This window comes from Podarcis gaigeae, assembly GCF_964106915.1.
Source record: "Podarcis gaigeae genome assembly, chromosome: 8".
NCBI classification, from domain to species: domain Eukaryota; kingdom Metazoa; phylum Chordata; class Lepidosauria; order Squamata; family Lacertidae; genus Podarcis; species Podarcis gaigeae.
In genome coordinates, this window is record NC_139684.1 from 43,753,996 (window position 1) to 43,779,774 (window position 25,779).

At 42.4% G+C, this 25,779-nt stretch overlaps 3 protein-coding genes across 7 annotated transcripts in view; 1 reads left to right on the forward strand and 2 right to left on the reverse strand.

Annotated features, from left to right (window-relative positions):
- Nucleotides 1–1,095: 1,095 nt before the first annotated feature.
- LOC310850647 (C-signal-like) lies at nt 1,096–11,665 on the reverse strand. Of its 2 annotated transcripts, XM_083752303.1 has the most exons (7): nt 11,126–11,214; nt 10,891–10,935; nt 9,232–9,283; nt 7,403–7,593; nt 6,860–7,018; nt 5,360–5,470; nt 1,096–1,373 (listed from the first exon to the last, which is right to left on the reverse strand). In XM_083752303.1, the coding sequence occupies exons 1-7, from the start codon at nt 11,132–11,134 to the stop codon at nt 1,263–1,265; spliced, it is 678 nt and encodes a 225-aa protein (XP_083608429.1). In that variant the 5' UTR covers nt 11,135–11,214; the 3' UTR covers nt 1,096–1,262. The 2 variants fall into 2 exon arrangements, with proteins under 2 accessions (XP_083608429.1, XP_083608428.1); XM_083752302.1 differs by lacking the exons at nt 10,891–10,935; nt 11,126–11,214 and adding an exon at nt 11,369–11,665.
- LOC310850639 (C-signal-like) overlaps nt 7,617–25,779 on the forward strand; it is a gene marked incomplete at its 5' end in the record, with an annotated part of 39,010 nt that continues 20,847 nt past the window's right edge. Inside the window, one exon of one of the 2 annotated variants that reach the window (XM_083752285.1) lies at nt 7,617–9,108. In XM_083752285.1, the coding sequence (XP_083608411.1) occupies nt 9,003–9,108 (106 nt within the window). Of the gene's footprint in view, nt 9,109–25,189; nt 25,338–25,779 lie in introns of those variants that run through there. The other variant, XM_083752284.1, reaches the window with a different exon arrangement.
- Nucleotides 13,475–25,113, reverse strand: LOC310850645 (C-signal-like). Of its 3 annotated transcripts, XM_083752298.1 has the most exons (6): nt 24,925–25,074; nt 21,667–21,718; nt 19,467–19,654; nt 18,177–18,335; nt 17,281–17,391; nt 13,475–14,662 (listed from the first exon to the last, which is right to left on the reverse strand). In XM_083752298.1, the coding sequence occupies exons 1-6, from the start codon at nt 25,069–25,071 to the stop codon at nt 14,543–14,545; spliced, it is 777 nt and encodes a 258-aa protein (XP_083608424.1). In that variant the 5' UTR covers nt 25,072–25,074; the 3' UTR covers nt 13,475–14,542. The 3 variants fall into 3 exon arrangements, with proteins under 3 accessions (XP_083608424.1, XP_083608426.1, XP_083608425.1); XM_083752300.1 differs by lacking the exon at nt 21,667–21,718 and having other exon boundaries at nt 24,925–25,113; XM_083752299.1 differs by lacking the exon at nt 17,281–17,391.

Here is a 25,779-nt window from a genome sequence, read left to right on the forward strand (position 1 = left end):
TTCTGGAAAAAGACATATAGTGGTACCTTGGGTTAAGAACTTAATTCATTCTGGAGGTTCGTTCTTAACCTGAAACTGTTCTTAACCTGAGGTACCACTTTAGCTAACAGGGCCTCCTGCTGCTGCTGTGCCACCATGCGATTTCTGTTCTCATCCTGAAGCAAAGTTCTTAACCCGAGGTACTATTTCTGGGTTAGCGGAGTCTGTAACCTGAAGCATCTGTAACCTGAAGCGTCTGTAACCCAAGGTGCCATCCAAACAATTTAGGGACTCCCCACTGAATTTGTGTAGAATTTACTCTTATTACAGCTAGACGTTGGAAAAATCTCTCTGGGGGGAATGTAGACGACTGGTACAAAGTGTGTGGGATATCATTCTATTGGAAAAACTAATGAATAAATTATTATTGTTAACAGACCAGAAACAAAAGGATAACTTCACAACAATTTGGCATGATGATCATCATCATAATTTTATTATTTATAACCTGCCCATGCAAGCATTCCAGATAATAACCAATCCCCAACAACAACTTGATATAACTACAAAAGCAAAAGCTATTGAGCATCCAGGTCTCCTTTTCCCAGGTTCTCTCGTTCCTATCACATTCATAATCGTATTCATACTCATTTTTATATTCACATTTATATAGTTATAGCTAACTATCATATACTAATACAGGAAGCATTTAATTTAGTAATAATCATCCCTGATCTAGATTCAGTGGAATCTCTAAGTTTTAATTATTCTAACAAATATATATATGAAATGTTAATGTATATAAGAAATGTTATACATTATATTATGTATATATATATATATATATATATGAGAAATATATATATATATATGTATAAAATGTATGATTTTCAACTCACAGATCCTTTACCTTGCTCCCCTTTTCCGCCCTTTGTTTTTCTATTATCTGTTATTAGATTGAGAATGTATTGGTGCCATGCATTGTTGAATTGTTGTGTTGCTATATTGTTACAAACCGAATAAAGCATTATTTAAAAAATAAAATAACAATCAATGGGGGTCTTTCACATGCAGCAAAATGCATTGTCCCACTTCTGACTGTATCAAATGAGGTGTCTTTCATAGTTCCGTAATTTATTATTGTTGCATTTTTACTGCTGGGGGAGACAGAGAGGAGCTTGCGGGTGTTTCTGCCTCTGGTGTCAAAATAATGTGATCCGCTTTGGGGCTATGCACCCTGAGGCACTTTGCTACTCCACATCAGGCAGCTAAATATCTTGGGTTCACCAAGGAAGTACATCCCCCTGCCAATTCACAAAAGTCCCAGTGTCTTTCTCCGAGAGATGGGAAAGGGTCTTCAGGATGCTTTGCACACTCTCATTCACTGTGAGAAACTGGAAAGAAAGAACAGTGACACAGGGACTTGTGAGTAAAAGAAAAGAAAAGAAAAAAGAGTGTCAAAAAACATAAGTAACATCAACTGAGAGTACAGGGGACAACATTCACGCACTGTCCATCAAACACAAACAGAGAAGCATTCTGGACGACTGCTCTCTATATCTGTGGATAAGGGTGATCCAATAAGACATTAATGACCCATTGTGGTGCAATGGTGAGAATGTCAGGCTGGGACCTGGGAGATCAGGGTTCAAATCCCAACTTGGCCATGAAGATCACTGGACCACTCATTGTGTCTCAACCTAACCTACATCACAGGTTATTGTGGGGATTAAATGAGGAGAGGAAGAACCACACGTACCACCTTGAGCTCCACAAGCATTTCATAACAACACCAAAGGCATCTAGAAGTCAACTAGAAATTTTTTTTTCCCTTGCCTTCCTTACAATTTTACTCAAAAGTCAGCTCCCATAGTGTTCACTTGAGCATACGCCTAAGTAGATCTGTCATACCTTGCCTTGTCTTCTTCCCCTCCTCTTAATGCACTTCTATTTTTTTAAAATGAATATTTATTAGCATTTCCAAAATAATACAAAATACAAAAACAAAACAAAAAACAAAAAACAAAAAAACCAAAAATGCAAAACTTAAAAACAATTAAAAACACATAGAATTTCCATTGCTTACTTTTCTTTTAACTTATTTCTCAGACCTCCTCACATCTCCCCTCTCGGTATTCCAATTCAAATTATTAGCTCAGCAAGTCCTCACCTAATTTAATTCACCTTAAAAACCAATTTTACTTTATCTAATCTTAACTCTCCTCCAAACCTGTACATCAATACTTATTCTTAAAACATTTTCTGAGATCGACCATAATTCCCTTCCACGAATTTCCCAATTTTCATACAAATAATAATGCAAAAAAGAAATTATAATTATATACCCTTTAAATTCCCAATTTCTATTCTACCCAGACCCCCTTCCCGGTTTCAGTCCCCAACAAATGTCTATCAGTCTCAATATACAGTCAGCCTGGAGATCTAACATCCGAGGCTCTTAATTCTCTCTCACTTCCTCTCTGCCGGTTTTTTTGATAGTCCTTAATGTTAAACACCAGATCTCGGAGGAGCTCCGGCCCAACACGATCCATATTTCTTCCGTCCAAATCTCCATACTTAAAGGTGAAGCCTATGGGGTATTCTAAATCTTGTTTCATATTCCTTTCAAGTCCGATTCTTCCCACAGCTCCAACCTCCACCTTAATCAAATTTGTAATCCTTAGGTCTTCAGATCTCCACACAAGGAGATCTCTCCATTTTTCACTCTCCAATTCAGGCCAGACTTTCCACATCAAGTTTTTATTTTCCTTTGTTGCCATCATGTCAGGCCTCAAATTACAGCTCTCCTTTGGCATCTGCAGAATTACGGCTCCACCTTCCTTTTCTTTAGGGGCAACATATATCTCCTTCTCCAAATTCTCAAAGCTCTCAAGCTTCTCTGTTTGTCCAGTTGGATAGGCTTCCCGTTCCAAATCCTTATCAAATTCAATGATGGTATTTACTGTTAAGTCCAGAGTTGAAACACTTGTAGCCAAAACATCAATTTGGCCTTGTAACTTTCCCAAGAGAACAAAAGCTCTGTTCAGTTCAGCCTGAATTTTCCCTCCTCCAGCCATTCTTGTAATGTCCCAAAACCCCCTCTAGGGGGATTTAGTTCCTTGATGTTCCTTTCAGCTCAAAACCAAAAATCTAATTAGTTTGTATCAGCCTTTCCTTATTTTTGGCAAATTGCAACAAATGTAACCAGCAAAAGCAACAAAAACAAAATTTTCTTTTTCCGTCTTGACAGCTAACTTGACAGTTGTCAGACTCTTCAATACCTCAACAGGCTCTCTCACGGAGCACTCCCGGGTTCGGGGGGTGGTGGTGCTTCAGCTCCCAAATTTAATTCTTTGTCCGCAGGCTCCCCTGCTTCCAGTAAAATTTCATATAATGCCAAACCGTGAAATTAAGGTCTTTTGCAAAGAAAAAGAAAAAAAAGATTCTCTCGACCTTAGTTAACAGGTCCTTTGCTTTAAGATGTTTACATAGAGGGAAGGCGGACTTCCTGTTTACGCCTTCCCCGATCGTGCCTAATTCATAAAAAAAAATTCTTTAAAATTCCAATTTCCGTACTACTCACGGGTTGTTACTTTAGAGTCCAATTGTTCACAAGAAGAAGTCAGCACTCTCCGACAACGGCTGTGCGGCTTCACTCCACGGAAGAAGCAGTCGACTCTCAGCACCACGCCGCTCACCCCGTACCGTTCCGGAGCTTTTAAAAAGGCTCATTCGCAGCTCGGGGGGGCGCAAAAGGTGCCCGCCAAGTCCCCACGTTCACAGGCTTCACCACCTGTAATTTTTAAGGGTCCCCGCTTTGCCGCCGCAGCAAGACCCGATCCCGCGGAGCCGATCCCTCCGGAGCTCGGAGGGAATCCGCCATTAGTCGATGGCGCTGACCCGGAAGTTCCCTCTTAATGCACTTCTAATATCCCCACTCCAGCTAATCAGGCTGCAATCACTAACCCCATTTACCTAAGGGTAAGCCCCATTGAATGCAATGGGAACTTAGTTCTGAGCAAGACCGGGCTAGACTTTCTTCTGTCAATAACTACCTTGAAAAACAAATACTAAATCAAATGGCCTTTTGTACTTTCTGTACTTTGAAACCAAAGCCCAGCCCTTCAGCTTGGTAATATTGTTCCTTTGCAGATGTCTTCCCAATAGTTATTCATTCATTCATCACACACTTTTGAATACACCTCACCATCACTTTCCAAACCACAAAGATTCAGATTCTTTTTTTTTTAGTGATTATGTTTCACAAGAACAACAGAACCCTTTAATTCGCTTTAGTTAATCAGAACTAAGAGTTCTGGGATGTGCTTGAATCCTTCCCACAAAATGATGATAGTCAGGAAACACCGTATGCTTTTAACGCTTGTCAGTTGCTATCAGCCACAATAGCCCTTGTCCAGACAATTAGCTCTGGAAATAAATAGTAGGGAATTGGCATTACCTTCACAGGTTGGATTTAAACACAGGAATAAAGTAAAGGTAAAGGGACCCCTGACCATTAGGTCCAGTCGTGACCGACTCTGGGGTTGCGGCACTCATCTCGCTTTATTGGCCGAGGGAGCCGGCATACAGCTTCTGGGTCATGTGGCCAGCATGACTAAGCCACTTCTGGCAAACCAGAGCAATGCACGGAAACGCCGTTTACCTTCCCACCAGAGCGGTACCTATTTATCTACTTGCACTTTGACATGCTTTCGAACTGCTAGGTTGGCAGGAGCAGGGACCAAACAATGGGAGCTCACCCCGTCGCTGGGATTTGAACTGCCAACCTTCTGATCGGCAAGTCCTAGGCTCTGTGGTTCAACCCACAGCGTCACCCTTTTCCACCTGTGTCCCTTTTAAACACAGGAATACAACACTGTAAATGAGTCAGAAATCAGATTGTTTTCACCAAAAGAAAAAAATTCCAATGAGAGTTAAACAATTCTCACTCTCTGGCACGATCTGATGTTGCATGTTTTAAACACATTCAGATCACATTATTGTGATGAATGTAGCTGAGTCCATAGACTGATTCTTGACTTATCAGGGGCATCTTTCTGGTCAGAGTTGTGGATCCAGCCACAATTCAGCAGAGAGTTGAAATTTTAATTGGCTTAAGCATTCCTAACACAATGACGGATTGTAGCCCACCAGTGTGTGTGACTATTTTCTTGCTGGATTGGATCATCAGACCAAAAGCTTTCTTATTTTTAATTTTATTCTAATATTACTAGAGAATGTCTTTTAAAATTCTTTTGAAACTACAAACAAGTTAATAAACTCATTATCCATCCTGACCCTTATTTCAATGTAGGCCAAACGAGTTAGATAATTGCAGTGCTCTTTGTATGGTGATCTGATTCTGACACAAATAACTTACCCCTCCACCTGTCATGTCTGTATGCACAAACCCAGGATGCAGTGCAATGCACAGGATTTTGTCATTAGCATATCCCAGGGACTGGCACCGCGTCAGCATATTCAGAGCAGCCTAAGAGTGAGACATACCAGAAGTAGGTAGCTGAAGGATACAGCTAAGGATGGAGGATAATCCCCCCCTTTTGTATTTTAATTTGAACCAATCTTATTTCCATTTCCCAAACCAATATTCAACTGAAATGCTGCACTTCTGTAGATTTTGCAATGTAGTCCTTCACGAAAGACACAGGTGGTTTCTGTGGCTTGTTGTACCGCTTTCCATCTACAGTGGGTTTACCAGCTATGACCTTCCCTAGATTAGGAAACTTCTCCTGCCAGGCTTAGCTAGGTCAGTCCTTGGGAGGAAGGGTTATCAAGCACTTTGTTCTCCCACTTTCCCCCATTCCAGGTCTAAGCTGGATGCTCCAAGCTCAGACTGTGTGGTTTAAGCAAGCCGCCTTTTGTGTTTCTATACAAATAATTTAGAAACTCTCACCACTTAGGAACCTAATTCTCACTTCCTGTGTGTTATTACTGCTTGTATGAATTTGACCTTTGAAGAGGTTATAAGTAAACCATTTTTAACTTACCAAATGTTTGGTCTTTTCTATGCTAAAGGAAGTGGGGAACTTTGGAAGCCACTTAGAAGGGAGTATTTTAAAGGTCTAACAACCTATATTTCCCTGCTTTACGTTACTGCGTATTTTGTTATTTTAAATCCATGCTGGGGTTCTTTCTCTCATCAAAGAGTACTTGCCCCAAACCTGGATCTAGCGATCCAGGGAATTCTCTTTTTATGATTATACCTTAACTTATTAGTCTTTTAAGCAAAATACCAACAATATCATAAAAAACACAGAAATATCCAGAAGCACCAAAATAGTCACTCTGTCAGTCACCCCGCTAAGAAAGTCAGACAGGAAAGCCAATGCAGTGTTCCAAAATGGGCCAAAAATGGGCCAGATAATAATGTTCATTCCTGAGTCTTTGCGGTTGTCTAGCCTCTTGGTTCTTGAGAAACTTCCCCTCCCCCCCAAAAAAAGCCAACTGGAGACTGGCCCATAGTCATGAAGGTCAGGAGACATGTAAATACTTATATAAAAATGTATAATTACCTGGCCAGCACCTTCTAGGCAAAAGAAACATGCCCCTTGGATAACTGACCACTAAACCAATGTTCTTTAAATTGGATGCACAGATTTTATTGGACCACAACTCCTATAATCCTCAGCCTGCTTATTCTATTGTCAGAGACAAAGATGTATCTAGAGGAGCATGACCAGTTCAGTTGCACCGAGTGCAGAACGTTAGGTGCCGCAATGACATCCAATGGAAGGCAAGAGGTGGTGGGGCCTCCTGGATATTAGTGTTGCACAGGGCCCTGTAAGCCCAACAGCACCTGAAGTCCCAAGGTTGAAGAACACTGCACAAAACTGACTTCTTGGCTGTGATGTGTTGATACCTTGCTGCAATGGTAATTGACAACTTGTCCATTCTCCCACAGGAAGAGATTTGTGATGGAGCCAGCTTCACTAGAGATGTTGACAATGGCAGCTTTGCTGCAGCTCATCCCATTCTGGGGGCTTTCCAGAGATGCCTTCCTCAGCAAGGGCAGGAATGCCTGGAGAAGAAGAGAAAAGAATTGCACACAGCAGCACATGCTGTAGAGAAGACTGGCCATAGTGCCAGATTTAGGGTAGTGCAGGCAGTTCCCTCCACACAGGGCACTGAGCCAAGGGGGCACATAACAGCTCCAACTCCTACTTCAACAGGTTCAATCTTCCCCCATCACCTCCATTACCACAAAGGTTGCACTGTTAAATATTATTCTCTCATGCAGCTATTACAAGCTTAGTTCCATATCCTTTCTCCATGAAAAAGGCACAGCTGCCGATCACCCCATCACCAGGAAGCAGTGACATCAGGCCACCTACTTCTCCAAAATTAAGGGATCTGCAACAGGACAAGAAATCTCTGTGAAGGAGGAACAACCAGGTAGCCTTACCTGGCTCACCATCATGGGCCCAATCACATTGGTCTTGTACACTTCAGACATGTCTTCTGGTGTCTCAGCTTCCATAACTAAGTTTTTCCTTGCAATTCCAGCATTGTTTATCAGAAGGGTCAGCCCAACCCCTTTAAGCTGTTCAGTGACTCTGGCTGCAGCATCCTTGACGCTAGAGGGCTCAGAAGTGTCTTCAGCAGCAAAGAGAAGAATTTCATAAGTCCAACTTTTTCTCACACTACAAATCAACACATTATAAGCTTTTTTCTTATGATAATATTTAGAAGGAAGAATTGGAATTTGATATGCATCAAATATTGTTCCATTTCCACCCCCTGAGATTTAATTGCCAGAAACTGGAAGACAATAGATACAGGTAACTCACATTTTATGCAGGGGTTACATTCCAGGGATGATGTGTATTCACAAAAACACATATACACCCTTGGAGCTGCCTCTGCGCAAGCAACCTTACATTGGGGCCAGGACACTAAACAGTATAACCTCCACCCAGAAGGCAAGTCTGAGAGCTTAAAAGCTCTTTCCATGCTGAGAAAACCCTGCACAAAAAGAGATTTTAAGCTCTCTGCCTTCTGTGCATTTAGTTTGTGTGATTTCAACCAGCTGGCCTTCAATCACATAAAGGTGAAATTGTGCATGTTAAGCACACATAAGTTGCAAGTTACCTGTCTTAAATATAAGAAGCCCATGTTGGAAAAGATTTAAGAACTACATGCACTTTCAAAGATAATGAACATAATAAACCACAGCTGGGCACCCTTGACCTTTAGTGACAATAGAGAGCCTAGGATAGTCAAAGTCAGCCTGGAAGGTTCTTCATTGAGAAGGCTGCCAGCTGCAATTCAGTAATGGATGGAGAACAATAGGCCAAGGGAAGCTCTTTGTGTGAGAGAGTTTTGATTGATACTGGAAGCTGGAGACAGAGGCTTGCCTTGCTCTGCGCTGGACCCAAAGATGTGCCTTGACAATCTTCCTGGAAACCTAATGGGGAGGCCAGATCTGTGGAGTGTTAACACTGTGAGCCCATCCATCCTATGCTCAAGTTGTATATATGTGTGATAAAATAAAACCATATATCCCAAAGGCACTGCAGTTTAGTTGACCTTCATTCCAAGAAAAGCAAATCCCAGGAAAGCATTGGAACACCTGGAGTCTCTCACTGCTCAGAGACTGGGGTGCATGAAATAACATGTTTATTCACATATTTTTTCTTCAGTAGCTGTAGCTGCCTAAAGGCAATGCACAGCTACCCAAGAGCAACAATCCCATGAAGGATTAAGGTGCAGTCTTCTGGCAGAGGCCTAGAACTCTTTGAATTAGTATAAAAACAATTTTTTTGCAACACCTACAAGTTACTCATAATATCAGAGGTGGAGTCATTGCCAGGAGTACAAAGGTGCCTAGATATGGAATAGCGTGTCATATAATTGAAAGTTATAATGCAAATAGAAAGGCTCAATGATGTTGAGTTTTGCTCTCTATTTAGAGCTGAACTGGATTGTGCTCGGACTGTTTGGGGGTTCTGCCTACAGTCCATGAGGAGAATGGCCCTTTCTCACATCATGCAGTTCATAATTTGATGTGGCAGAAAGGAAATGAAAGAGTTAAAGAAAAAGAGATGAATCCTCAGTGGGAGGATTCCTCTCAGCAACTGTTGACAATGGAGTTGACTTTTATATATTTAAGTTGTTTTTTAGAACATATCCTGCAGGAAAGTAGTCTTGCGAAATGACCTTGAATCTCAGTTCCTGTCTCTGGCATTGTGGGAAGAGCGGGGCAAGGCAATTTGGTGGGGGGCAAACACATACCTAGTGGGATAATCTCCACTCCCTGATGCTCGGCAGCCAAATCCTTCAAGACCTGGAAGATGCACAGACCATAGATTTAGGATGCAACATCAAGCCCTAGAGGTGGGATTATTTAAAATTGGAGACAAGAAAGTAGATGATTTGGGCTGTGTACACACTAACCCATTCGTAACACAAAAATGTAGTTTTTCCTTAATCTGGAATAATTCGTTCTCATTCTTAACAAACAGTTTTCAGTCTAGATTAAGGTTACCAGATGTCCCCATTTCCCGGGGATAGTCCCCGGATTTACAAATCAGTCCCCTGACAAAATCCATTTATTAAATAGGAAGTTGAAAAGTGTCCCTGGATTCATTGAAAAAAATCTGGTAACCTTAGTCTAGATTGATTCTAGATCCTGCTGTCCACAAGGGTGGAGGTGGTTACAAGATATGCTTTTGAAATACTTCTCCCTGGTTAGGTAATCAAGAAGTGGTGATAAAGCCATGGCTGTGAACACTCTATACCCTTGAAAGGCATTTGAAGCACCAAACAAAGAATTCTGGTCACTGTTGTTTACCCTTCACAGAACCACAGTTCTCAGCTCCTTTACAAAATTCAGTGCCAAGATTTTTTGGGGGGGGAGAACTTCAAGGTGCTTTAAAGGTATAGTGTATACACAGGCTTAGGCTGCAAACCCACATTTTATTAAAGAATCAAGGGAAACTGAGTACAGTGGTACCTCGGGTTAAGTACTTAATTCGTTCCGGAGGTCCGTTCTTAACCTGAAGCACCACTTTAGCTAATGGGGCCTCCTGCTGCTGCCGCGCCACCAGAGCACGATTTCTGTTCTCATCCTGAAGCAAAGTTCTTAACCTGAAGCACTATTTCTGGGTTGGCGGAGTGTGTAACCTGAAGTGTATGTAACCTGAAGCGTATGTAACCCAAGGTACCACTGTACTTGTTTTTTCTATGTGTTCCACAAACAAAGATCTACTGAATAATTTTTGTCCTGGTTTTGATTTTGATTGCATAAGTGTTGCTTGCCTCTCCCCACCCAGTTAACTGCAACTCGTGATTTTAGCTTTTATTTTCAGATTAGTCACAGGTTGCAAGGATCGGTGGGTTACATAAGAGATTAAAGGCTTGGCTAAGCACAAGCTATGAACCAACAAGGGACATGCCTTGTGCACCTTCCTTTTGAAGGACGGAATGGGCCAGCACTGGTGTCTCTGTCCTAGGCAACGGAAGCAGGGTGGGTGCTGGCTCAGTATCAGATTTACTTCCACCAGCCTTGCCTGAAGTGGGAGGCTTTTACATAATAAGGGAAAGTGACAGAGGTGGAGAAGCAAGGGGGGCATATCTGGAAGGGAGGTAAAGGGAGGTATTTCTGAGAGCTTGCCTGAGTCTCCTTCAGAGGGTGGATCTCTACCCCCTAACCCCAGGGGCTTTCCTTGGGATCAGACACGTCTTGGGGCTTGGAATCCGTAACCCACACCCCACTATAAGAAGACAGTCCCTACCTGCAAGCTAAATGATACATTACCTCTTTGACAAGTTGTAAGGCTCTTTTTCCACACTCTTCCAATCCAATTGCATACGAATGAACATTGCAATTGTAAGCACGTTGACACAGACAAAATCCTCACTGAAGCGACTATTTAGTAATGTTTAACTCACGTTATTTGTTTCAAAATCTGAGCTGTTCTTGTAATAGCCAACCCCCAATAGCATAGAAAAATTGAGGGCACAAGAAGAAGGGGATGACAGAGGACAAGATGGTTGGATAGCGTTCTCGAAGCTACAAACATGAGTCTGACCAAACTGTGGGAGGCAGTGGAAGACAGGAGTGCCTGGCGTGCTCTGGTCCATGGGGTCACGAAGAGTCGGACATGACTAAACGACTAAGCAACAACAATAGCATAATCACTTCTTCCTTTAAATGTTCTTCAGATCAAGGGGTGAGAGATACCAAATCTCTTTCCTACTCATTCTTCCCTAATTCTGTAAAAGAAAGGGTTGTCAAAGCACTCAAGGGGGCCACTAAATTGTGTTTAAGCAGTCAGACCCTGGGAATGGGAAGTGCAACAAGCTTGCCTGAGGCACAAGTGTCTTGGCACCACCCTCATTTCTGTACAGTGTACATCCTGTGGCTCACCTGGGCACATGGTCCCTCTGGGTCCCGACAGGTGGCAAAGATCCATTCTGGCCGGTTGCTTTTCCCAACCAGCTGCCTCACCAGCTCCAAGCCAATACCCCGATTGGACCCAGTCACCAGGACACTGCGTGCATTCAGCCCAGCCATCTTTCTTCCCAGCCTGCGCTCAACTGACAATGCTCTCTGTCGGCTCAGCTCCAGCACTAACTCCAGCCCTCAGTTTCTCCAGCAAGGCTGGTATCAGTGTGTGCTCTATTTGGCAAAAATCCAGTGTTGTTCAAGTTACTTCATGCAGAGGAGAATGGAAGAGAAGCTGGAGTTTGCCACTAGCAGGCAGGAACAGATTAACAAGTGTTGTTGCCTGGTGGGGAAGTGAAGCTGACAGGGCAGAAATAGCAGGGCAGTCATTTATCGGTCCCTGCCTAAGAAAACACAGTGGCACCCAAGGATAGCCGATTCTGACAACCAGTTCCATACCCTCCAACTGCCCTGATTTTGCCGGGATCACCACAGAAACACTGCAGCCATCACGACTCCATGACTTTGTCCTGAAAGTCCCAGATCCCAGAGCGGATCATGCCACACACCAAGCGCCTCCGCCTTTCCCTCAACCTGTTTTCATTCATCATTTGGCTTTCCCTGATCGCCACTGCAAGAAGCCCTTCTCCACATCCTTTGCTGCTTTTTGGACTCCCACCCACCCACCCCGCCCAGTGATCCCAGAGTGTGCACTTGTGTTTGGCTGCCTGCGTGTTCCCCACACCTCCACCTCCTGGGCCCTGTCATTGTTTTGCATGGGGGGAGGCATTGCCATGGATACCAGGGGTGTTGGTGGGGGTGGGCAAAGAGGGCTGGGAGTGGGTGCACAAGTCCTTGGTCCTTTAAGGTGGGAAGTGCCAGAGTCTCATCCGTAGAAGTGCCTCCTACCTTCTTCATCAGGGGTAGGCAACCTAAGGCCTGGGAGCTGGATGCGGCTCACTTGCCTTCTCAATCCGGCCCATGGACGGTCCAGGAATCAGCATGTTTTTACATGAGTAGAACGTGTGCTTTTGTTTAAAATGCACCTCTGGGTTATTTGTGGGACATAGGGATTCCCCCCCAAAATATAGTCTGGCCCACCACATGGTCTGAGGGACGGTGGACTGGCCCATGGCTGAAAAAGGTTGCTGAGCCCTGTTCTTCATCCCAGGTGTACAGAGACATCATCATCATCATCATTCACTGGCTCAGCTCAGCACCCTGTGCGGTTGAACTACCTGCACCGTCCTAAATCTGGTGCTGGAGTGGGGGGGGGGCGGGGGCGGAATGAAGTATTATTGATGTAAACTAGAATGTCCCTATTTTCACCTGAGGAATGTTGGGTGGTGTGCAATTCTTCCCTGAAGTGCTTTGCTGCTAAGTCCACTTAGCAGGACTGGCCCAAGACATTTTGTCACCTGAGGTGAATGACAAAATGGCACTCCCCTCCCTGCCAGGGAAGGAGGATTGAGTAAAGATCTACATCAGGAACAAGGGGGCCAGGAGAGGATAAAGATCTAAGTCTGGCTCTGCTGCCCCTGTGGACCCTGCTCCCCAAGGTGGTCACCAAACCTTGCCTCATGGATGGAGCAGCTCTACCACTCAGCTCCTTTGTCAGGCAGACTGGCTGCAGCCCAGATACTACATGACAAGAAATAATGAGAAAGAGATTTGTTGGGAGCTCCCTTCATGCCCTGGCTTAGCAAGAGGCTTTACAAGTTTGGCATGTTGCCTATTTAAAGAGAGAGGTTGGGAAAAGGTAGCTATACAAGCAAAGCCATTGTTTTGTACCTTGCTTTCTGGGTGACCTTTGGACAGAATGGAGTTTCTAGCTCTTCCTGTTATGCTCAGCTATAGCTCTTATACTTTGCAGTCCACTTTAACCCTTCCACTTTGAGAAAGACAACTATGATGCAGGGCTGAACAAACTTAGCCTTGGCTGTGGCCCAAACATAGCCTTGGGGGCCTCCTCTTGCACCTCACCCCAAATGCTGTTAGGAAACATAGCATATTGAATTACATGGAATAGCAACATAATACATGTATTGTTTAGTTTAGTATTACTTAATGAGGATAAATGCCAGGTCATTAGATAGGCAAACCTACTTTATTGAAATGCAAAAAGAATAGCTTACAATATTAGGAAATTGCAAATCATAGTAAGTTCCAATCATGTTTTTTACAGTTACAAAAATTTAAAAATTATCCAATATTTGCAGAATTCAAAAAATCATTTATTACTGCAATCAACCATTTCATACTTAAACAGTTAGCCTACTTGTATTATTTCTTCCTTGTATTCATTTTGATGATTTTAATGGCTCTCATAGCTTTGTTTACTTGCTGCCTCCCTCTGCCAAACGGTTGGGCCAGCCCCTGAGGGAGGAACATAGGAAGGAAGCTGCGGTATACTGTGTCAGACCATTGGTCCATCCTGCTGAGTATTGTCCACACTGACTGGCAGAGGCTCTCTGGATTTTCAGCCAAGGGGCATTCCTATGATTCTATATTCTTGGAGGAATCAGGGTTGACCACAGAACCTTCCGCATGCAAAGCAGAGGCTCTGCCGCTGAGCTGTTACAGCACTTCTCCAAATATATGCATTAGGTATAGCAAATCTCTAGCTGTGACCCTTTCAAATGCTTTGGTGGGGGAAGAGGAAGACTGCCCCATTGACTGGTTTAGCCTCCACATGCCCTAGTCCACCAAAGAATCCCTTTCCAAACATTTGAGGCTGGGGGAAAGGAGACTATCTATTCAGCCAAACAATGTTATTTGGATTCCAGCAATCTCAGTGAATAGTTGTTATTCTGCTTTTTTGCTTGAAGCAGAACGGCAACCACTGGCTGTTGCTAGGTCACCCACATCTGGAAGCATCCATAACATGTGTGCAGTGGAGGCTAACTAGTGTGAATAAATGAGTTAACAGATGACTTGCACTGTTAAAAAGAAATACAAGCAAGTGAGACTGCAAAAGCCACTAGGAATTAACCTCATGACACAGAATAGTTCAAAGGAAGGCTAGATGGTGAGAGTTTCAGCTGAATATGTATTTTTTAAAGAAGTAGGAAAAAAGCATCTCTTCTCTGGTGTTTTTGTTGCCTGTGGTAGTGAGGGGTTCCTTCTGCAGTGCAGACAAGCAGATTGTTTGGTGTTTTACCAGGGAAGGACTTTCCCATCCAAGTTCACAAATGTGCCATGGTCTTTCTCGGAGAGAGAGGGAATGGTGTTCAGGATTTCTTGCACACTGCAGTCCACAGTCAGTGGGGGCTGCCCCTGGAAAAGTGACACAACAACTTGCAGTTAAACAGGAAAAAAATATTATTTTACAAACAAAATTGGTAAAACTGGTTTGTCATAATAATAATAATAATAATAATAATAATAATAATAATAATAATAATACATTTATTATTTATACCCCGCCCATGTGGCTGGGTTTCCCCAGCCACTCTGGGCAGCTTCCAGCAAAGCATAAAAATTCATTCAGTATTAAAAACTTCCCTAAACAGGGCTGCCTTCAGATGTCTTCTAAAAGTCAGATAGTTGTTTATTTCTTTGACATCTGATGGGAGGGCATTCCATAGGGCGGGCCCCATTACCTAGACTACCAAGTTTACCAAGAAACAGTAAACTTCTATATATTAAATTCAGTGGATGCTACAGGCTTCTAATCAAGATGGTATATCTACAGCTTCCCCTCCCCTTCAATTTCTTAAACTATTTACTGAAGTGTTACAGCTTAAGTCTTAAAGCTTAGGTTCTGAAACAAGGTGGTAGTTTCTGTCAGTTTCCCAGCCTTCTATAAATCTCACTCCTGAGGCTCCTCTATTAGTATACCAGACCAGAGGATCACCGCTACCCCCCTCCGAGCTGGTTTTGGGATTACTCTTCTCTCACCAGAAGAGCTGTTCCCGTCTTTCTGAATTGAGACCCAAGCAGAGTGTTCCTTCACAACTCCACTTCTCCTGTCTCAGATTCAGCTACCCAGTTCTCACTTGTCTGTAGTGCTTTTCTTCTAGAAAAAAAAGGTGCAGGTAAACAACATGAAGTCGTTACAGTAAATGCCACACTTTTAACCTGTGCTTTTCTTCCATAAAAAGTTGTGGATACTGCGTATACTCTCAAACTGTGTATACTCTCAAAAGACACTAATCACTGTCTTTCGATCTAAGCTCAGAAATTTATTTCTCTGGTTGTAGATCTTTCCCTCAGGATGGATGTTACACACAAAGCTTAGAGACTATCCTCTTATCCAGCTGAACATCAGAAACCACAGTCTCCACTCCTTTCCTTTTTCTCTCACAAAGTGCTGTCTCCAACCCCCTCTGGCTAGCTGTACCCGCAGACAATCAAAGTGAGTCTCCAGCCCCGCACTCTGTAAGCTATACCACTCTGGTGGAATTCCACTGCCCCACCAGACCTCTGGTCTACCTGAGCTTTCTGTCATAACAGCCTATGAGAGGAAAACAGAGAAATATTCTTGATAGCTCTTCTACTTATGCATTGATAAGGCTGGTCTGATAGACATTACATACATCCAAAAAGTTTCTCACAAAGTCTGCCACCAGAGGATCCTAGGGCTAACCTACACTGGACCTCAAAATTTGATGATCCATTGCAGGTGCTGTTGCTTTTCCAGGGGAATCAAATTCATTTTTCACCCCCCAAAATTTATTACTTTTCTCTTATAACACATAGACAAAAACACAAAAGAAAAACATTACATTTGACACAACATAAAAACTTAACAACAATAAAAATACACAAAATAAAAGAATATTTTTTTCTTTTTATTCCCTGGTGTATTTACATTGCTAAAAGACTTCCTCGACACCCTCCAATCTGGATTTCATCACATTACATATTTAGCAGTTCCCAATTTCATATTTATGACATCAGTATCTTCTTTCATTACAAACTTCTTAACCTTACTTCCAACTGTAATCCATAATAATCTTTATTATTAATCTTTTTCTATCCCTTATCCTAAGCTGTTACTTCTAAGGATTTCTTAATTATCTTATATTACAATATCTCACTAAATATTCTTTAAATCATGGGAGATAAGTCTATGGGTGTCATTGCAGCTTTGGAAAGACAATAGACGAGTGACTTGTACTGTGCAAAATAAATGAATGTCTTGCGCAGTGAGAAAAAATAATGACAAAAATGGATAAGTCAAGAGAGAGCACACATCCTCATATTGATTAGTACCTGGTTAAGGGGAAACAGAGACTAAGGATATATTGATTGTTCCCACAACTAAAGGGTGGAAGAAGTGGGGATGTTAGAAATTTCTGCTGTGAGCAAATATAGAATTTACTCAACTCTCCAGGAACAGAATTTATTGAAGAAAAACAATCTGCATTTGTTTACAGTTTGTTTGTTTGTTTGTTTGTTTTTAAGCACACTTTGCTTTTCCTAAGGATGTTATAATGAAGCTTAAAAGGGGTTTAGAACACTATAGGGAAATTGTAAAGTGATGAGCCTTTAGCTGCTTCATTTACTTGGAAAGAGGGAAGTGAATAATGCAAGGTATCTGAAAGGCTGAGAGAGAGGCTGCCATTGTGTGAGACTCTTAATAATGGAAAGCCTTATAGTGCTGAGTTGGTTAGGAAAGTAAAAGGAGTGGGTGGAATAGAAGTTTAAAACACCCACCCACAGTAAGGAAGCAAATTCCAGAAGCACAAAAAAACTTTTAAAGGCAGCACAGACCTTTTTGTTTTGCAATGGTCTATATGTGTCAGGTCACATGCTGATAGTTTCTAGGAGTCACAGGTGAGAGTTTAGTGCAGGGTGGGGAGCAAAGGTGGACAAACTAGTCCAGAAGGAGTATGACATGTCCCCCACCAGAGGTACTACTCATAACATCCCATACATGAATCACGTACCAATTTATTTCCCATGTCTGTCTGTAACCACCCAGGATGCAATGTAATGCACAGGATGTTGTCTTTGGCATATCCCAGGGACTGGCACCGGGTGAGCATGTTCAGAGCAGCCTAGGAGAGGGACATACCAGAAGCAGGTAGAAATTCAATTCTGTTTATAATTTGATGAGAAGCTACTCAAACCAATACACAAACTGAAATACAAAAATCTCTGTTCGAAATTTACACTTCTCTAGATTTTGTGGCTCTGTTCTTGAACCACTGTGTACAAAAAAACATATAGCATACATAGAAAAGTGACATAAAATTCTTATATTTGTAAAAATAACATACAAACGTGTATCAGTGAAAACTGCATTAAAAATGCGTCTATTAAGAGTGATATTTTCAAGAGGATTTTTAATACGAAAAATCACATTACAGCAGAAAGGAAGATGATTGAATTTAAGGCTGGGAAAATGAGAAGCTGCGAGAAACCAGAAATTAGTGACATATGTCCATTCCTAATTATGTATACCTTTTTAAAAAATTATAAATTATCTGTACTCTTTTTCAAATACAACTATTTAATTATGTCAGTTTGTTTTAAAAGTATGCTATCAGTATCTTAAATAAATGCTATATACCGGTGTTTATTTTTAAATCTATTATTTTATATACATAACATGCTTAGAGATTTTTTTTAAATATATCAATCTATATTCTGTTAAATTAAATAAATAGGCCAGCATGCACTAACTCTAAACAAATGAATGTGTCTGTATGTCACTAACAAAAATGGGTACAGTCAAGATAGGATGGATTTTCTAAGAACCTTTTCAGCACCCTAAGGTGAAATTAACTGAGAGTCACTTTCAAACTTTGGATTGCAGAGCCAACCACTGTGACCTCCATACCTTGCTACAACGGTAACCAATGATTTGCCCTTCATTCCACACAAGGACATTTTTAATGGAACCGGCTTCACTGGATACATTGATAATGGCAGCTTTGCTACAGCTCATCCCTTTCTGGGAGCTTTCCTGAGATGCCTTCTTCAGCAAGGGCAGGAATGCCTGGCGAAGGGAAGGGTAGAATGAATGTTGAATATTATTAATTTACGAATCACTTTTTCCATTCATCTAAAGGCAATTGACAAACATACCAGAAAAACAGATAAAAATGGTTTTCAAACAGTCCCCCCTCCAACTAGCAAAAGACAGGTTTAAAACCAATAAAAAATGGATACTTAAGAAAGATACTTCTGTTGTGATATTCAATTATTGACTCATGCCGGTATGCATGAAAGGGTTATCCTTAGCCCTGAGCACAAGTTGCCAGTGGGTGTGGCTTAACAGGCTTCCCTTGCTTCCCTCCCTTTCTCTCTCTCTCCTGCTTCCTGGAACAAAGAGGCATGTGGCTATGGCTCCCAGGTGCAAGAAAAATTAAGTGGATTCAATTAGCCCTCCATCCAGCTTATCACTGCATCCAGACCCCGGTCTAGGACCTGCTCCACCATTCCTGATTCTGAAGTTACAGACAAATAGAGCTGGACCTTGTGCGAGATCTCCATATGGCCACACCCAAAGGTTTCATATGGATGTTAAATAACTCTGGAGACATGTAGTGTCCTGCAGCACTCCATAGCTCAAGAATAATGAGATAAGACTGTAACTACTGCAGAATAGTGCTGCTGGTACCAATCTCCCATAGACCGTCTATGGTCATGAGAGATCAAGCAGGAGCAGTAGGGTTGCACTCTCTCTCACCCTCTACTGATAACCAAGGCTGATTCAGTCCCAAATCAAGTTCTGAACCTGGATTGGAGTGGGTCTAGATAATTATATACAGCCTTAGCCTCAGTGAGAAGGTCAGTGTATCTCCTCGCCAGTTCAATGTTCTCACTGTGAGGACAAACATAAGCCCAGGAGTTACATGCAGTGGCATGCCAAAGTTCTCTTGCAGGTCACCCAGACAGAAGCTGTACAACCTTCTCTCATCACTTTACTTCCATAACCACAAATACCGTTAAATTTTGGTGTGGCATGCAGCTATAAAAAGTTCCTGCTGTTCATATGTTCTCAATGCAAAAGGCACACCGACCCATCACCCCGACAACCAGAAAGCAGTGGCATCATGACCTTCCAAAGTCAAGGGCTCTGTAACATGCCAAAAAGTTTATGTAACAAAGAGACAAAGACTCTTACCTGAGTCACCAACATGCTACCAATCACATTGGTTTTGTATACCTCAGCCATACTGTCTGGTGTCTCTGTTTCCAGAGTGCTTAGCTTTAAAATCCCAGCATTGTTTATCAGAAGATTTAGCCCAGCTCCCTTCAACCACTCTGTGACTCGGGTTGCAGCAGCCTTGACACTAGATGGCTCAGAAGTATCTACAGTAGCAAAAATATTTTAAAGGAAATGAAAGAGAATGAAGATCTAACCCTGCAGACCTCACCAGCACTGCTATTGCTCTGTACCTGCAGTCGTCTTGCTCTGGAAATCCAGAGGACTATGCATCAATTTACTTGGCACATTTTTATGCATACATGCTATATATATTATGTATACCAGATAAAATGCACGCAATGGACAAGCACGTTTACCAGAACTGTACAGGTATCCCACAAGGGGAAGAATAATAATAGGAGGGGCTGAATTGTGGGATCCTGGATTAGAGGAGGGGAGATTTCCCCTTTCCACCCCAGTCTCAGCTACTTCAGAAGGGGAAGCAGGGGTTCTGGCTCTCCCTCTTGACCTTGCTTCCCAGCTGAGGCTGGTGAGGGTTGTGAGCCACCAAAGACAAAGGAAGCAGCAGTTGAACCAGAGCATGCAGTCTTGTTGCCTAGAAACAGGTGCCACCTTTGTAGACAGGAGCATACTCACCCAGCCCAATGAAACACATGGTTGCAAACCCAACATTCCATCAAGGCAAGCAAGTGCCATGAGTAAATGCACCACACTTAGTCTTTAAAAGTTTGGTAGGTGGGGCATGGAAACTTGTTGGGACATCTTCATCACTTCCGTCCAATTCTGAATTTATTTTGGTGTTCCTGAACTTCTGAATCATGACTCCTGAGTAATTTTTCTGCCGCTGAGCCTGCACCATTTTTTGTCTGAATAAAGGTATTTCTTACTTTTAAGTAACAACTTCTGTCTGCATGTGTTGGACAGAAATAGTACCACAGATAGCTCTAGGTGACCTACTTGCTCAGATGAAGGTTAGGACCAGACTGAAACCTTTTAAATCTTGACCTCCAGACTACCTTTTCTAGCCCATTCCTCCCCACTGTGAACAACTTCAGAGCCTTAAAGGGCTATCCTTCTGACCTGAAGATGGACACTTCTCTTGTCTTCCATGGCCTCCTAGTGCACTGCTGGACCAGCAATGTGTGGTGGGAGGCATTTGGCTCCTCAGGCTCAGGGAAAGACACTCATAAGTGCCCTGGCTTTAGGCACAATGCTCCCCTGGTCCCCAACAAGCCCCTCAGAGACTTGAACTTTGTCCAGTTCCTTAGCTGGTATCTTTGCAGCCTCCCAACCTATGTCTGGCTTACTACTAGATTCAGGGGTCATGGCATTAGCAGTGTTTTTATAGGTGTTGCTATACTTGTGAAAGTGAAAAAGGTCTCTTTTCTATTGTTATTCACTTTTAACTGACACACAACATTCCACAACTACAGTCCTCACTGGGCGATTGGGCTTTTCCCTTTTTTATATAATAAAAAAATATATGTGTTGTTCTGAGAAACTCTCAGTGTGGGATTGAGAATGCTCAAGGCCAGGCGTTGACTATACTGTTGCCAGTATTTACAGTACTTTGTTTGTTCTATTACATTGCCTATTTACTCACTAAGCATGCCAATTGCTGCAACACTGAATTTATACCAAATAGAGGAACACACTCTCTCTCTCTCTTTTTATCTACCTGGCAGAATATTAGCTTTTCTGCTTTGGTCCTGGATCCAACACTTTTTTTGAGTTTTTTGAGTTGTTTTGAGAAGGCATTTACTGTGGCATTAGAACTCCTCATACATGCAATTTTTTCTGCAGCTTCTACATGACATTGTTGGCATCAGAATGCCAGTCTGCATCTCCCCCCCTCCCCCTGCTACTACAAGATTTAGTCTAGATCTTCCCCTTTCTGTGGAAAATCCAAGCGGTTAAGTAAACAAACCCAACCAACCATACTTCTGTCAGCCAACAACCTGTTTGTGACATCTAAATGACTGATTTGCAGTATTGAGCCCCCATCTGGAAGCTCCCTAAGTGAACACTGGAGAAACAATGCACATGTAACCTACAAAATACCTTGAATGAGATGGCCTTGAATTCTAGCTATTGTAGACAGTAATTTAGGATGAGGGAATTTAAGGTGGGGTAGGTGGAGAGAGCAGGCACTTACCCAGTGCAAGAATCTCTACTCCCTGGTGCTTAGCAGCCAAATTCTTCAATTCCTGAAATATTTTTTAAAAAAGGAGAGAGAGAATAGAACTTCATGTCCTGCATACGGGATTATTTGAGACAGGATAGGAAGAGGAGGGTGATTTCCCACTAGGCATTCACATTGTTACCATGTTTCTTCCCTCTGTGTGACAGCAAAGAACAGATATTTGGGGCTCAAACCCAAAGTCACAATAAACCACAGAAGCAACTGGACCAGTAAGAGTAATCCAATAAATGGTTGTCATATCAGATTTATTTATTTGTCCCCAGTCATTAGATCATTAGAAAACAAAGATTAACAGTAAGGCAAGGTAGCAGAAATAGAAATAGTGAACTTGGAAGCAAATCAACTACAAAGTAAACACACTTAGAATTCTGAATTTCCTGGACAAATCACAACATGCCCCTCTAACAAAGGTTTCCCCTCTTTACAAACAGTGAAATGAAATATAAAAATGAATGAAATAGTATGAATTTATGCAGATCTGAACTGAATTATGTATAACCAGAATGAAAAAAACCTAAAACTAACTTAGAATTCTGAATCTTCCTCACACAACTTTTCTTAAGAAATAATTTTCTTCTGTCATCAATTATTGCAGATAGAAAATACAATTTTCACAGTTGCGTGTTGATCCTCGGATGAAGGGCAGTATAGAAATTTCATGTTTGGTAACAGTTACCAATTGTCAGTGAAAGAGTGCGCCTTTGAGGATGAAGTCAAACCCTTGGAGAGTTACAGCGCCTGCTGTGGCTGTAGAGTCCAATATGGTAGAGACATGTTTTGTTGCAGCTGGGGCAAATGAAGGGATCCTGTTTTGCTGATGCAGGTGTACCATGAATGCCTCTTCTTTCTGCATTCCTCTCAGCAGCCATTCCTTCTCTGGTCACTGCAGTAGCTACACAACCTGATTGTCTCCAAGGGATTCTCACACAGCAGGGTTAATGGTGCCAGCCTTCATGTCATGTTTGCAGACAACTCTGTTATGCAGAGTTGATCTGCCAACAGGCCAATGGGCTTCATATTTTTTAAAGCAATATTTATCACCTATACCAATGCTAACAATTTGCAACACTCCCTAAGTGCACCAGTGTAGTAGTTATGGAATTCATGTCTGCATGATATATGGATCATTTACCATAAGACACACTTTTTTCTTCCTAAAAAGTAAGGGGAAACGTCTGTGTGTCTTATGGAGTGAATGTGTGGTCCCTGGAGCCAAATTGCCCAGGGGCAAAAAGCAGATCATGCTTTTTTTTTTTTTAGGGAGAAGTGGGTGTTGAAACAAAGCCGCTGAACATTTGCCGATCAGGGAGAGAGATAAGGGATGCTAGAGATAAAGGAGGCTGCCTGGGAGGGGGGAGATAAAGACAGCAAACTTGCAAAGGGGGGGGGGGACAGGAAGACTAAAGCAATAAGGAGAGAAATTAGAAGAAAAGGAGGAGCAAAAAACTGCTCCAGCTAAGGAAAAGACACTAAGGCAAACAAGAGGGAAGGGAGTATTGAAAGGAAACTGTTGATCAGTGGGATCGGAAGAGAGATAAGGGACGCTAGCAGAGGCTGCCTGGGAGGGGGGAGGTAAAAGCCCATGGATCCTCAGGATTTTTACATTGGGTCACCCCAAATTCACCATCACACCACATAGCATGTCCATGGCTACAGCCTACACCAAAATAATCACGCACCCACTGTTGCGTGGGACCACAATAGCGCAAAAACGTGGTTACAAAGCATGGATCCACATGGATCCTCAGGATTTTTGCATTGGGTCACCCCAAATTCACCATCAGATCACATGTCTGTGGCCACAGCATGAACCACAAAAATCATACATCCACTGTTTTGTTCAGAAGATTTTTTTCTTATTTTCCTCCTCTAAAAACTTATGGTCAGGTGCGTCTTATGGAGCGGAAAAATACGGTAATGATCTTAAGTTTTTCTTGTCACAAATAGCATGCGCTCAATCATTTGACAGGGCAGCACTATTGTCTTTCCCCATTTTATTGGTCAACTTTCTTGTTTTCCTTATGCTACTTATATACAAACTTATATTTAAAAAATTTAGCAATATCCAGACTCAAACTTTTTGCATGCAGTTCTGAGAAACCAGATTTCACCACTAGAGAGAAAACAAACCTCCCCCAAGAGAACCACAAGTCTTAACCCAATATAATTTGTGGCTTCTATCCTCTAGCAGTTAGGCATAGAGGAAGGACAGAGCGCTCACTTGCCTGCTTGCAATTCCTTCTTGCCTTTGGCTACCAAGCATGTCTTTATATGTGACTGAGTAACCCCGATGAAAAACAGTGTTATTCTCTAATACATGAACAGAGAAAGAGCTTCCATGTAAGAGGGTCCAAGTATGATTTTCAGAAAAGATCACAAGGAACACTTGCTTCTGGTTTCATGCAGTTTTGTTTCTCCACCAAAAAATCAATTCCAAACCACTTCTTTCTCTAAATTAAAAGAACAAACTATTCCAGCCAAGAGATTAAAAATAAACTTGTTTGCTTTGAGCCATGCAACAGGAGAATACAAAACTACATATTTGCAATCGTTTCTCAGTTCTGCATTTCTATGTCGCAATGCTACACTGCTGTTTACAGCAAAAGAGGGGTTTGTGGCTTCTTGTGAAGTCCCTAGGAAGGACTGCCTAGCAAGGAGCTGGAGAAAGAGGGCTTCTTGCTTAGCTGGGGAGAGGAACTCCCCAGATGAAAAACAGAGTGTTATACTTTAATATATGGATTAACAAATCAGTTTCCTGGCACTCTTGTTTCAATACAAATTATTATGTTTAGCAATATTCTAATCCTAAACACTTTGACCCAGAAAAAATAATCACTCTGCTCAATGTAATTGGCTCCTTAGTAATCTTCATCCCATGGTATGTATTTCAGAAGCTTTGGATCTGAGTTATTCTTGTTATCTCCAACACTCATCAGGATATTTACTTCTCTGTTTAAATGCTCTTCAGGTGGGAGTAATTAACTTCTTTCCAGCTTTTCGTTCCTAGCTCTGCAAGGAAAAATTTCAGCAAAGGCACCCCAAAAGGGGTAAACAATCTGTGCTTGAGCCGACATGCAAACTATCTCCAAGCCACTTAACCTACCCCAGGAATGTGGAACTTAAAGAGCCTTGTGAGGCCCCTCTACTGACCAGGGCACAATCTCCTTGGCATCAAAGGGAAACCCACCCTAAGTTCCACCCTGAGCTCACCTGGGCACGTGGTCCCTCTGGGTCCCGGCAGGTGGCAAAGATCCATTCTGGCCGGTTACTTTTCCCAACCAGCTGCCTCACCAGCTCCAAGCCAATACCCCGATTGGACCCAGTCACCAGGACACTGCGTGCATTCAGCACAGCCATCTCTCTTCCTAGCCTGTGCCAAACTGACTAAAGTCTTTGCCAACCCAATCAGAACGGTAAATCTAGCCCTCAGCTTCTCCAACCAGGATTATATAACTGCTGACATTGAGGGACAGGAATGCCTTTGTGTAAACGAACTGAAGGAGAGCAAGATCAGCTAAGGGGCAGGAAAGACCCTGGTCTTGGTGGGGTATCTATGATGGAGTCCTCTCAGTCTGAGGCTTGCAGCGCTGCATTCTCAGGCAGGAGGGGCACTGGGTCCACAAGTAAGTTTGACCCACCCTCTATGCAAGAATGGCTTTTGAGACTATGGGACTCGTTTACTTGGTTAACATGATTAGAATAAAGGAAGGGTGATGAAATGATAACAGGCTTTGGGGGGAATTGAGCCCTGCTTGCTTATCACTTATTCAAATGGTAGGGTAGTACAAGTTTATGCAACATATAAGGCAATGATCTCCCAACTTTCCCACTGCACTGGCCTCTTGAAAATTGCTGGGGGTCTTGGAGGACCACTTAATTATTATTCTGCCTGTTGTAGCAATTGTAATGCACTCTGTTAGCAGCTGTATGGTTTTTAACTGTGCTCATACAGACACACCACAGGCCACCTGAATGAAGGTAATGAAGAACTCCTGGTCTTTGGACCACACTTTGGGAAGGAGAGGTGAAAAGAGCAGTGGTGGCTGATGTAGGTGTCTTTCCCCG

Coding starts and splice junctions, on each gene's coding strand:
- LOC310850647 (XM_083752302.1), bottom strand. CDS start 11,515: ATGGCTGGGCTGAATGCACGCAGTGTCCTGGTGACTGGGTCCAATCGG. Junction 7,594..9,231: donor AGTGGAGATTATCCCACTAG/GTATGTGTTTGC, acceptor TTGCTGCTGAAG/ACACTTCTGAGCCCTCTAGC. Junction 5,471..6,859: donor TCAATTACCATTGCAGCAAG/GTATCAACACAT, acceptor TCTCACTCTTAG/GCTGCTCTGAATATGCTGAC.
- LOC310850645 (XM_083752298.1), bottom strand. CDS start 25,071: ATGGCTGTGCTGAATGCACGCAGTGTCCTGGTGACTGGGTCCAATCGG. Junction 21,719..24,924: donor CAGAGGGACCACGTGCCCAG/GTGAGCTCAGGG, acceptor AAAATATTTCAG/GAATTGAAGAATTTGGCTGC. Junction 18,336..19,466: donor GTAGCATGTTGGTGACTCAG/GTAAGAGTCTTT, acceptor TCCCTTCGCCAG/GCATTCCTGCCCTTGCTGAA.